The sequence below is a fragment of the Macaca mulatta genome, chromosome 9 (genome assembly GCF_049350105.2).
Source record: "Macaca mulatta isolate MMU2019108-1 chromosome 9, T2T-MMU8v2.0, whole genome shotgun sequence".
In the NCBI taxonomy this organism is placed as follows: domain Eukaryota; kingdom Metazoa; phylum Chordata; class Mammalia; order Primates; family Cercopithecidae; genus Macaca; species Macaca mulatta.
The window spans coordinates 141,897,501-141,910,000 of record NC_133414.1 but is presented as its reverse complement, the minus strand read 5'-3'; the positions used below and the strand labels follow the sequence as shown (position 1 = coordinate 141,910,000).

Sequence of the window (12,500 nt, the reverse complement as noted above, 5' to 3'; positions counted from 1 at the left end):
AACTGGCAAGTGTCCGCCTCTCACGGCCAGCGCCGCTGAGCGCCTGTTCACTGTGTGGTTTTTGTAGCTGATAACTCCCCATGCCATCCGAGTCCAGACCCCGCCGAGGCACATTCCTGGCGTCGTCGAAGTGACCCTCTCCTACAAATCCAAGCAGTTCTGCAAAGGTGCTCCTGGGCGCTTTGTCTACACCGGTGAGTTCATAGCTCCAGCTTCTGTGGGAAAGCGGTAGAGGCCTCCTCCCCACCAGGAGGTGCTCGTGAGGGCACGGGAGGACTGTACAGAGAGGGTAGGGGTCTGTGGGAAGATGGGCGAAGCTCCCTTGGCCTGTGGGTTGGGTTTAGCTGGGTGTGTGGTTTCCACATCTTTGAGATGGCGTATGACGCCATGGATGGGACAGTCCCTGTGGCTGTGTGAGCTTCGGTACCTCTCTCTGTTTGTGAGACTCCTCACCTGTAAACGAAGTGGCGGGGGAGTCGTTAGGAACAACAGTCACCCAGCTACCACTGGGGCAGCTGCCCATGTGCCTGGCTCCATGTGGGGCTAGGGGCCGCGTGTCCACTGGTCTCCAGGCCTCTGCCCCGTGGTGTCACTGCTGTTCTGCTGCACAGGCTGAGGCTCAGGGAGGTGAGGAAGTCAGTGCCCAGGCCACACCCCCAGTAAATGCAAGGCCCATGTAAGCCTGCTCTTTCTTGCTCCAGCCTGGGGTCTTGAACCCTACATGACGCTGCTTCCTAAAGCAGATCCGTGTTCTCTGAGGGTGCGGGACAGACTCCTGGCCGCAGGAAGTGTGGCCTATGCAGTTACACATGCTTGCTATCTTACAGTTGTTCTATACAATGCTTTGTCCATGCAAGGGCTGAAATAGCACCACTTGTTCAGGATGGCTATTGAGAAATGCCGTAAATAAACTTCAGATTGGCTGGGCATGTTGGCTCACAGCTGTGATCCCAGCACTTTGAGAGGCGGGAGAATCACTTGAGTCCAGGAGTTCAAGACCAGCCTGGGCAACACGGCAAAACTCTGTCTCTATAAAAATTTAAAAATTAGTGGGGCATGGTGGTGTATGCCTGTGGTCCTAGCTACTCAGGATGGTGAGGTGGGAGGATCACCTGAACCCGGGAAGTCAAGGCTGCAGTGAACCTTGATTGCGCCACTGGACTCCAGCCTGGGTGACAGAGCAAGACCCTGTCTCAAAACAAACAACTCACTTCAACTTAAGGCGTGTTTGCATTTTGATTTCTAATCTTAGCCAACTCCAAAGGCTGTGATATTTGAGGGATGTTTTTAATGATGGACAGTGCCTGCTGGAACCCGATGACAGTGAACGAGATGAATACTTACTATCTGTGGCCTTGACCTGCTTGTGCAGTGGCTGGGTGACTGTGGCCTGGTGTCCTGGGGTGGCCGTGAGGGCCACAGCAGGAACCTGGACTAGGGGATGGGGCTTCAACTCCTGCCATCACCACCTGAAAGATGCCCACTGGGGGACAATCCTCTCCTCTGTCCGGAGAGTGGGTGACATGGAGGATGCTAAGCCCCCTCTGCTTTCGGAAGGTTTAAAGAGGCAATAGACATCCCTCAGCCTCTTCCCTTCTTAGGAAGGACTGAGTGAGCAAGAAGGGCAAGATATGCATCCTGCCGCTGCCCACTGTACATCAGGCCCAGCGTCACCCCAGGGTGTGCCTGGATGGGTCTTGGTGGTGGGCCAGGGCTGCTGTCCCAGAGGCGTCCAGTCGACAGCTCGGCACTCTCCATGGGGTTAGGGTGGGAGAGGCAGTGCTTGCCCCACACTAGAGGCCGCCTTCTGTGGGACCAGCACACGCAGGACCAGGCGCCCAGGAGCTGCCGGAAGACCACAGGGGAGGTGGGCACAGCAAAGAGCTGATGTCCGGACACCTCTTGGCCTGCATGTAAGACTCTGAGATGGAGAGAGGGCCGCTCCTCCAGGTTTTGGAATCCCAGTGTTTTAAAAAATAAAGACATGTCACAACGGGGTTCTAAAAATTGGGGCGCCTTTTAAACACTTCTGTACACTTCAACAAATAAGAACTTCTGCTGTGCAATAAAGTGCAGCGTCTGTAGGCTCCAGGTACCTGGGAGAGACAAGACATCAGAACCCCGCCGTGGGCGGGGGGGTCCTTTCTGGCACCTTGCCGTAGGGCTGTTTTCATGTGTGCGCTGAAGCCACACAGTGCACATTTCCACACGCTTCCTCATGCAAACTGTTGGTATGTGTACCACATGCCCCTGAGTCCCTTGGCTCATCTGGCTGTAGAGGCTGCAGGCCCTGTGCAGAGACCTGGTGTTTGCAGACAGACTGGGACCTGGGCATATGCTTACTCCTGTGGTCTCAATTTCTCCTCTGCTCTACCTGGCAAGGTTTCGGTAAGGATCAGGGATGACTTATGTATAGTGTCTAACACATGGCATAAATGGTCCTTCCTGTGGAAAGTCACTGAGGGTGAACTTCTGCTGGGTTCTGTGGGATCCTGCTCGAGTCCTGAGCTCCTTAGGAAAACGGGTATTGATTATTGCTTGGGAGCCATGGAGCAGCACCTGAGCTTCAGCGGGCACATGCCAGGGGTGGGCTCCCGTGTAGGTGCCTGTGTCTGCTGCGGGGTCCTGGTTTGTGACACGAAAGTGACGTGTGTTTGCATGTGGCAAGACTGACTGCCTCCGCACAGAAGTGAATGAATAAGCCCCCTGTTCTCACACTGGACTGTCAGCCCATCCCGGATGAACGCTTTAGTGGATGCCTTCAGCGGATCCTTTCATGAGTTCAGATCTTTGCATACGTGGGCTTTTTGGTGGGGAAGTCTGCACAGCTATTGTTAGAAAGAAGATTGCGGAAAGGTCCAGTCCTTTCTTTGCACTTCGCCTGCTGTCTCCTGGGGATTCTGTCCCCAGTGCTGTAGAGAAAGGCCTTGGGCTGTGCATTTGTAGACAGACGCGGATGTGTAGGGTGGGAGGAGCTGCCTGTCACTGGCTGGCAGGTATCACATGGTGTGGCAGAACCTGCAATGTCAGCATTCCCTCAATTCCCAGCATGGCCGGGCCCAGCTCTTGCTGCTCTGGGGCTGGTGCGGGGAGGGGGCAGCTCTCTGCTGTCTGCAGCCTGTTCCTCTTGCCCTCCAGCAGGTAGGATGCCTTCTTGGCCAGGGATATCCTCTCCAGGTCTCATATCCTCCTGCTAAGGGACCAGTGGACACCTTAGTTCCAGCCCCGACCCAGCCTGTCCAAGTGCCTACCTTCTATATCTACAGGCCATATTGTGCCCCCTCTGGGGCTGACTGGGTTTCTCGGGCACAAGCTCAGGGTCCTGGCTGCCCGAAGCTTCAGGGATTTCCTCCATCAAGACATGCTCCCATGAGTGGGTGTTTGGTGACGCTCTGCCACAGCCCAGCCTTTCTTGGCTGGAGGTTAACCTATTGGCTCCCCTACACCCCAGTCATTAACAGGAATATCCATTTCAAAGGTGATGTAAGGGATACAGGCTCTACAGGCTGGGGAGCAGAGGAAAGGTAGGGTCATGACCTGTCTGACCTGGAAGCTTCTGTCTGATTTGCATTGCCCCGAAATTGATGGGGACAATGAGGTAATCACCGGGAATTGCACTCCCCCGCTGAAAACTGAGCCAGCCCCTTTGCATGTCACGACATAGGCACCGTCCCCTGGGCGTCTGGTTCCCATCAGTGTCCCCCAGCCCCGGAGGCTGCCGGGACACCCTCACATTTAACCTTCCCCGCGTGAGGCCGGCTGGGGCCGCCAGGCGGAGGACTAATGAACCTGTACTCAGAGGAGGGGCTGCCCGCCAGAGGCTGGGAGGGACTTTGCAAAAGGCCTCAATGATCTGTTTACAGTGATCTGAGAAACACCAGATTTTTCTGAACCAGACCCTATTAGTCAACCCCGAGTGGGAAGGGGAAGGCAGGCCAGGCCCCATCCATCCAGGCCCTTTTGCCTGCTGCTTTCAACTCCTATAAAGACACAATTACCTTGGGAGGCTGTGGCGGTTCAGTTGATTAGCACGGTGAATTAAAAGAATGAGTCACAAATGACATGTCCAGCGCTTCCATACTGGTTCTTTGTATTCCCATGTGCCTCACCCTGTTGTAAGAAGGTCAAAAATTAGAGAGAGAGAACAATTTTCAAGCGGCTAGCACTTAGGAGCAGAATTAACAATCACTCTGTATGTAATTGCCAGTTAATAGTAAATTGCCTTCTAGACTGTAAAATGCAATATAAACTGGTGGGCACCTAAAATTAAATTAATGAGATATTTGCTGCATTTAAAAGTGAATAGTGCAAATTAATAACTGAGTGCAATGCTTGTTTTAATATTTGTCTAATAGTGTACCATTTGCTTGTTTAATAATAATTAAAATAGTCCCAGAATGTCCTACCTGAGAAACTCGCAGTATACACAAATTGAGCAGTTTCGCATTTATAATTCCACCCATAGAAAGGCATCAAATGGTTAAGAGTAATAAAAGAAATTATTTTTTAATTAGAATATAAGCATTACAGTGTTATTTGATTAAGACAGATTGGAATTTGTATGCATCTAATTGAAATTATGTTACTGAGGAAACTACTTTCATAGACACGTTTTCAAGTGTGAAGCATCATGGCACAAATGCGTGTGTTACTGTTTTCTAACAATGTCCATTTGGCAGGATGGTTTCCTATTAAACAAAAGCACTGAGGCCGGTTGGGAGTGGTGGCTTGACTTCCAGCATCATTCACGGGACACTGGGGAGGTGGCTAGGTCGGTGTTTCTTACTCTTGGTTTCTTGCACCCGGATGGTTGATTGACCCACCCTCATTTTAGAGATTTCTTTTGCTCAATTAAAGAAATTATCACAAATTACTGGGAGCCAACATGTTGTTTGCGACAGACTGAACCCAGTTACTAAACAAGATATTGGCAGTCGATAGCAACCACATCCAAAGTGGACACGGGGAGCTCTTGACGGCGGAATACCTGGACTGCTCCCAGCCCTGGGATGCAGTTACTAGATGGGAACATAAAAGTGATTATTTTCTGCACAAGGACATTCATTCAGCTTCAGGCTTATGAAATCGTTACTCAACCAGTAATTGCTAACAGTTTCTGTTCTTTCTGATACAGTATTTATGGTTTACTTTTCTTCTTTTTTTTAAGTCATATGTACCTTAAAACTGGCCGTGCGTCAAGGGGCGACGCTGTGTCCTCCAGGGCTGTCCTGGCCCTGGGTGAGGGTTTCCCCTGTCTCCTGGTGGGTGTCCACAATTTAGCCCCACTTCACTCCCCTCGTGAAAGCACTCATGGTTCTTAAGTGTGTTAAAGATCTTTTGTGGGCCGGGCGTGGTGGCTCACGCCTGTAATCCCAGCACTTTGGGAGGCCGAGGCGGGCGGATCACGAGGTCAGGAGATCGAGACCATCCTGGCTAACACGGTGAAACCCCGTCTCTACTAAAAATGCAAAAAATTAGCCGGGCGAGGCGGCGGGCGCCTGTAGTCCCAGCTACTCGGGAGGCTGAGGCAGGAGAATGGCGTGAACCCGGGAGGCGGAGCTTGCAGTGAGCCGAGATCGCGCCATTGCACTCCAGCCTGGGCGACTAAGCGAGACTCTGTCTCAAAAAAAAAAAAAAAAAAAAAAAAAAAGATCTTTTGTGTGCGTTGAGAGGCAGTCCTGTTAGCACCACGGAGTCAATTGTGCCCTTCGACCACGCCAGCCCCGGCTTGCTGTCTCCCAGGCCGGTGCTCCTCAAACAAATTACTTGGATGCACAGAGCAAATGATGCTTAATTGCCGCCCACAAATCATACTATTTTTACTATGCTCAACTAAATGCTAACGCCTTCCTTCCATGTAAACCACATGCTTTCCTCATGGGTCCTGGAGTTTGGGGACTCTTTGGCTCAATTCTGTTGGTGACTCTCATCATCCCTGTGACTGACCGTTCGTTCCTGCCTGCAGCAGGCCCTCCTGCAGCCACACTGGCCGTCCTGCTTCAAACCCACCAGTCAATGGTGTCCAAGGACGTCTGCGTCCCCCCATCACCCCCAGTGAGCCCCCTGAGACTAGACACCCTCCAGGCACCTTTGCTTTTCTATCAAGTTAGTTCTATCAGAGAATAGCTTGGGTCTGTGTTTTCAGCTCAGGCTGACTGTGGACCTGCCCAGAGTTGGGATAATCACAGGATAATGCATGATTCCAACAATACAACTTCTCCTGACACCACTTTAGCTTTTGTCCTTTGTTTAAATATGGATGGCAAAGGGTGACTTTTTTTTGCACATCAACTGGGGTGGTGTGCATCCGTGCATCAGCCCCTTCCCCTGGGAGTGAGGCCGACCGCCATCACTGGGGTCATTTCAAGGGTCCTCAGGGCCCCTTAGGCAGAGCCACAAAGGAAGGGAGGGAGGGCAGGCTCCCACTGCTGTCCTCCCCACTGCTACATTGTAGCGTCAACCCAAACCATGATCAATTAATCTGCCAGCATGCTAAGTGGGTGCTGGGGTGAGATTCGATAACACAGCCCTTTGAAGAGTGGGGCCAGGAGGGCTTCCAGGGTCACTGCTGTCCCCTCTCTTTCCCGTCTCGAAGGAGGCCAGGAGAATGAGACACACCGTTTGTGCTATTGCACAAGTAGACTATTTGTCCTAATCAGTGACACCCATTTACTAGAATTGCTTAAAATGAACTATACCTCATACAGAAATCGCACATTTAGAGAGTTCCATTCATCATCTGAAAATTGAGGGCCAGTAAACTTTTCTGCTCCTCCAGTGGGATCATAGGCATGCATCAAAATGTTAAAAATGATTGGTGAGAGGGAGCTGTCACCCATTTATCAAGGAAAAGAACATTATTTGCTAATTTCCCAACCAGGCTGGTGACAGGGTGCTTCGTCTTTAGACCCACGGTGACCAGCATGGCCTTTTTGTTATTAGTACAAGTCAAGCGCTTTTGGGCTGTTGCTAACAAGGCACATTTGTCTGTCATCCGAGGGGGCTTTGGTCGGTTTCCAAGTGGCTGTGACCAAGTCTGCACCCTGCACCTCGATTGGCTGCTCTCCTCGGGGCCACGCTAACCCAGGAGGAGAAACGAGCTGATAAATCACAAAGTTTCCATGTCAAGGTGAAGGTATTGACTCTTCAGCACCAAACCTGACAAAATGTAGCAGAGAGGAGATGGCCATTCATCTTCCCCAAAGGACAAAAGGGTCATCCGGGTTTCACTTGGTAATTGTCGGGTTGAGGACGGCAGAGGCGGGCCCGGCCCTCTCCCTGTTAAGCCCCCTGAGTAGGTGGGTCCACTGGTCCCGCTCCTCACCCACCTTGCGGTGGCCCTTCTCGGGGCTGCAGGGAGGAGAGTCGGGGGTAGAGCGGGTCATGCTCCGGACTTTTGAGTTTCTGATTGAGAAGGACGTGCTTCTGAAAACAGCTTGGAGTGGGTCCAGGAGATGGTGTGGGACTGTGGGAGAAGAGAGCAACAGACCATTTAGAACAAAATAAGTGTGATCACCTGAAGTGCAGAATAAAGCGGGGATAGTATGATGTAAAATTAAATACCACAGATCACTCCGGCCACAACTCCCATAGGTTAAACTCTGAAGACCAAGGGAGACGTCAGCACAAACGTTTTAGTAGAGGACCTGAAACAGAAGTGTGTGGTTCTTTCAGCACCAAAGAGGAGATGACATAGATCACTCTCTTGTCCCAGGAGAATAGGAACAAGAACTAAATGCTGCCTCTGTTTCTCTTTCTGGCTTATAAGTTACCAGTGCCTCAAGCTCCCTCCCACCAGATCTCCATGGCTGGACATCGGGCCCAATGCTAGCAGCCCATGGCTGGAATCGATAGAGTATGTGTCGCTCCGGCGTGTGCCCGGCCAGCTGAGTCAGTGACAGTGCTGGGACCCGGCTGCTCGTAGTTTCATGTGAGGCTGTTTTTGGAGGGTCCTGAGACCTGTCTGTGCACAGTGGCTCTAGGCTGAGGCTTGGATTACAAAAGCCTGGCCTAAGAAAAAGGTGCTTTTCCAAAACTATCATTTCAATCACTTGGGCCTTTTTAATTTGTTGTAGAAAATTCAAAATGAGGCTGGGCATGGTGGCTCACGCCTGTAATCCCAGCACTTTGGGAGGCTGAGGCAGGTGGATCACCTGAGGTCAGGAGTTCAGGACCAGCCTGGCCAACATGGTAAAACCCCGTCTCTACTAAAAATACAAAGAAATTAGCCAGGTGTGGTGGTGCATGCCTGTAGTCCCAACTACTCGGGAGGCTGAGACAGGAGAATCTCTTGAACCTGGGAGGCAGAGGCTGCAGTGAGCCGAGATTGTGCCACCGCACTCCAACCTGGGCAAGATAGAGTGAAACTCCATCTCCAAAAAAAAAAAAAAGCAAAATGAGTAAAACGTAACTTTCGTCTTTTAGAGTGGTTTTAAAATAAAGCCACAACAACAAATAGAAGGCTGTCCGTCAGCGATGTGGACTGTTCGCTACACTAAAAGGCAAAATAGAAGTTTTCAAATGGTTTTCATGAGCACATGGAGTGACTTGACTTCACAAGGAACCTGAGTGCGTGCGGAGGGGCACACACTCTCGAAGGGTCATTATGGAGCGTGCAAAATTTCAAATAGAGAAGCTCCCTTTGAGATAGGAGGCCATGGCAGATTTTGGTCAGCATTGGTGCAAATCATCTTTGGAGGGAAGTTTCTTAGAGGTGCTGCGTGGCTGGGGTCATTCTTTTCTTCCTCTCCTTTCTGGATGCCACCCTCTCCCTGCACTCGTGAGATAGCCCTTTCTACGTCTTCCCAGATAGAAAGCTTACAGCCTGGCACAGTGAGCCCCGGAGCCTCTGAGGCCTGGACCCCGTGCTTCAGGCATCTGAGAAAGCCTAAAGTCAGGAAATCCAGGGGGTTGGATTGGGGAGGGTGGATTCTGCCAGGTTTTTCTCCATCTTTTTACCTCCTTGTCTTCTCTAGAGGAGGCCCTTGGCTGGGAATCTCCCCGCTGGCCCTTCTTGTCTCAGCCCCGGGCAGCCAGGCTGGGGTCAGTCAGATGCTTGTTGATGGCCATCCCTTCTAGCCCTAGTTCAGAAGACCCACTTGGTGTTTTTCCTAAGGAACATGCTTACACTGCAGAAACATCCCATGCAAGCTTTAGGCCTGCGGGCACTGAGCTTCCAAACAGGCACCAAGCTGAGGGCAGCGGCTCCTCCAGGGCTCTTATGATGGAAGAGCCTTCAGGACAGGTGGCATCGAGATTGCTTTACCACATGCTTGGCATCAGGCCGTGGCCTGTCCCAAACTAAAGACCAAACAGGCCATAGGCTAGGGTGGTGATTGTTTCAGAAGTCCACTGAGTCTTAATACCCTGTAAGGGAGAGAAACGTGCCACTGGCAGACACCACACAGGGTACTGGGCTGCAGCTTCACATGCCCCCTGCCCAGGGAAGCTGGCGTTCGATATGTACAACCCCAATGACTGAGTTCCAGGCCATGCCCTGGCTTTGCTGTGGCACCATGATAGTGAACAAAGCACGGGGCTTTGCCGCGTGCCTGAGCCCCGTGTTCGCCAGGGGACTGCTCCCCTTCCTCACCACCCCAGATTCCACCAGCATCGGTGATTCTCCTTTCCTGCGTACTTGCAAAATGCCAACTGGCGGGAATGATCTATTGGACGAGCGTAGTGTGAACACGGTATCTTACATAAAAGTGTGGCATGCTGTGGAAACTCACCGTCAACATGGTTTGGAATCTGCGCCTGGCTCCCAGTGTTCACCCACCTGGACACAGCAGGTGATACTGAGAGATGGGGAAGCTGTCGGTTCTCATAGGCGCTCATGGTTAGGGTATCAGGTGGGGTGACATACCTGCCCATTCGGCAGTGGGTCCCTTGCTAAAGGGAGTGATGGTCTCCATCCTGGCAGCCTGGGGCCTGGTATCTGGATGGCCGTTGGCACGTGCCTGGTGCAGAAGCCACATTTGCCATCACACTGACTCGAGGTCTTGTGGGAATGAAGCAGGACATGGAAAAGTTAATAAAATAGTCAGAATGAAGAAGGTGCTCCATCTGATGACAAGAGAAGCAGACGAGGCACTGGTGGATTTGAGAGGAAGGGCGCCTTGGGGAGGTGGTGGGGAGGGGGCCGTGGAGGCTGTACCCCTGGAGGCTGAGCAGTAGGGGTTGAGGATTTCCAGGCCAAGGAGCACCAGCTGGGCATGGGGCTGTGAGTGGGGCAGGCCAGGGCTGGGTTGGGGGCTGCTGTGGCAAGAAGGAGGTCAGATGAGGACAAGATGGCCTTCTGGTCCCAGTATACCTTGGCATTTGGGAACCCCATGTGGAAATAGGACATTTTACAGGAGACACATAATCTAGCATGCTGTGTTCAAGGGCTGTGCTTTTGGGGATTCCAGTGTTTACATTAATCTTGGTGATGTCTTTAAAGCCTCCCTGCCTTAGAACATTCCTTTTCTTCTTTATGCAGCCTGAAAAACCAGGAGTTAAAAATGCCTCCATGGAGACTGAAAAGGGTAATAATGTTGGGAAATCGAGTTACACTCCCTGAATGGGAATAGATTCCCCACACCAGGCCCTTCCCCCACAGCTGGGCTCTGTCTTGTTCACCCCTGTATGGGCCCTGTGCTTTTACACAGGTACTGGACACACCTTTGTTCTAAACAGCACTCCGGCCCTGGAAGATGTCTCCTTAGTGTAGACAGAGCTGGCGCATATATTCTAACTCAGATGACGAACGTTACTTTCACTCAAAACACTGTTTTTTGTTCACATATAATTCACATATCATAGAATTCACCCAAAGTATACAATTAAGTGGCTTTTCGTACATTCACAAAGTTTGGCAACCATCAGTCCAATTCAAAAACGTTTTCATCACACTAACGGGAACCTCGTGTCCACTAGCTGTTGCCCCATTCCTCCTTCCCTTGGGGAACGTCTGTCTCTGGATCTGTCCCGGTCCCCAGAAGTGACAGCCATGGAGAAGTGAGAGTGTAGAGGGAGGCACGCGCCTTGGGTTTTCCTTTCCTGGCCTCCCCTAGCTCCTGGCAACCATGAATCTACCTCCCTTCCCTATGGATCTGCCTGTTTCAGATATTTCCTATAAATGGGGTCACACATTATATATATAGTTCTTTGTGTCTGGCTTCTTTCACTTTGCATGTTTTCCAGGCTCATCCCTGTTGTAACGGGTATCAAGGTTTCACTCCTGTACATGGCTGAGTACTATTCCATTGTATGGATATACCATATGTTGTTTATCCATTCATTCATTGACAAACATTTGGATATTATGGAAACCACTGCCAGGAACGTTTGTGAACACATTTTTTTGTGAACATACGAGAAACGTGATGTTCACTTTAGCTTTTCAAAATAGAAAATGTGGTACCTTCTGTGTTGGCCAGATGTCTTCAAGAGGCCTGCATTACTCGTTACCTTGAACACCTACCGTGCGCATCACGCTGAGTGGGGCAGGCACGTGGCAGAGGGTGACCTGTTGGGTGGCCTTCCTCCTATGGGGAGGGCAGATGCCTGAACAAGCACATGGGGTGGCTGGGAACATCCCCATGGGAGTGTGGCCCACCCCAGAGCACAGAATGGGACTGCCTCTGTCCTCAACCCTGGCAGGGACACCCCTGACTTTGGGAGGGGCTTGGACTTTGCAAGCTCCTTTTTGTTTACTTCTGTGTGCAGATTTTCCGCCGGTTTAAAGTGTGCAAATCCATTGCTCAGAGGGTTCTCCACAGAGCATTAGATTTCCCGCTTGCTTCTTAAGATCTCTCCTCCCTGCAAAATGTCTCTGGGAGGCGTGGCAGCAGAGGGACCCTTGATGTTCCTTTTCTTAAGGAAAAGGATACAGCATTCCATCGCACACATCTTTTTATTGTGCTGAGGGTGGCTTTTACTGGCTGGTGTCTCTTCTTTTTGTTTCCAGGCATTTCTCCACTTGGTTGAAAACGTTAGAACAACCTTCTTGGGGAGCTTGAGGGTGGTAGGATGGCTGGGACCCACTTCCCGACCTCAGAGCCTCTGCCTTGGGAAGTGCCTGTCTCCCTCAGGCCCGTCCCCAGAGGCGAAAGCCACCGAGAAGTGAGGAGGCCACGTGCCTTAGTTTTCCAGGCTGCAGGGCTGGGCTGGGTAGATGTAGTTTCCACACGACTATAAAAGCCATCATCCAACATATTCTTTGAGGTATGTAAACAGAATTGTTTGAATGCAATCCAATAGTTGTCAGCAAGGGTATTATTTTGGTACAAGGAAGATGAGCTGTCCCCTTTTCTGTGCCTGGTGTCACATCACAATGCCGCCATCCGCTGCCAGGCAGTGGTGAATGGAAGCTGGTCCCTGTACACGAGGCCCGGTTGGGCTGTCTGTGTGAATTCCAGAACAATATTCCCGATACGAAGGAGGTGGCTCCAATTCCAATTAGAAGTCAAGTGTTTTTGTCAACCTTAAGAGACTTTGCAACAGAAATACCCTGCAGT

General features: G+C 51.2%; 1 protein-coding gene and 1 long non-coding RNA gene across 15 annotated transcripts in view; one reads left to right on the top strand and one right to left on the bottom strand.

Moving 5' to 3' along the window:
* The window catches only part of EBF3 (EBF transcription factor 3), a 129,885-nt gene that overhangs the window by 97,536 nt on the left and 19,849 nt on the right, over nucleotides 1–12,500 (top strand). For all 14 annotated transcript variants that reach the window (XM_077945625.1, XM_015148458.3, XM_077945622.1 and 11 more), the window contains exon 10: nucleotides 68–194. In XM_077945625.1, the coding sequence (XP_077801751.1) occupies nucleotides 68–194 (127 nt within the window). The remainder of the gene's footprint in view (nucleotides 1–67; nucleotides 195–12,500) is intronic.
* Nucleotides 1,234–12,500, bottom strand: part of LOC114670073 (uncharacterized) — a 34,209-nt gene continuing 22,942 nt past the window's right edge. Inside the window, exons 2-6 of the long non-coding RNA XR_003719549.2 lie at nucleotides 9,866–10,000; nucleotides 7,564–7,646; nucleotides 7,329–7,465; nucleotides 3,999–4,110; nucleotides 1,234–3,193 (exon numbers count right to left, since the gene is read on the bottom strand). This is a non-coding gene — a long non-coding RNA (uncharacterized LOC114670073). The remainder of the gene's footprint in view (nucleotides 3,194–3,998; nucleotides 4,111–7,328; nucleotides 7,466–7,563; nucleotides 7,647–9,865; nucleotides 10,001–12,500) is intronic.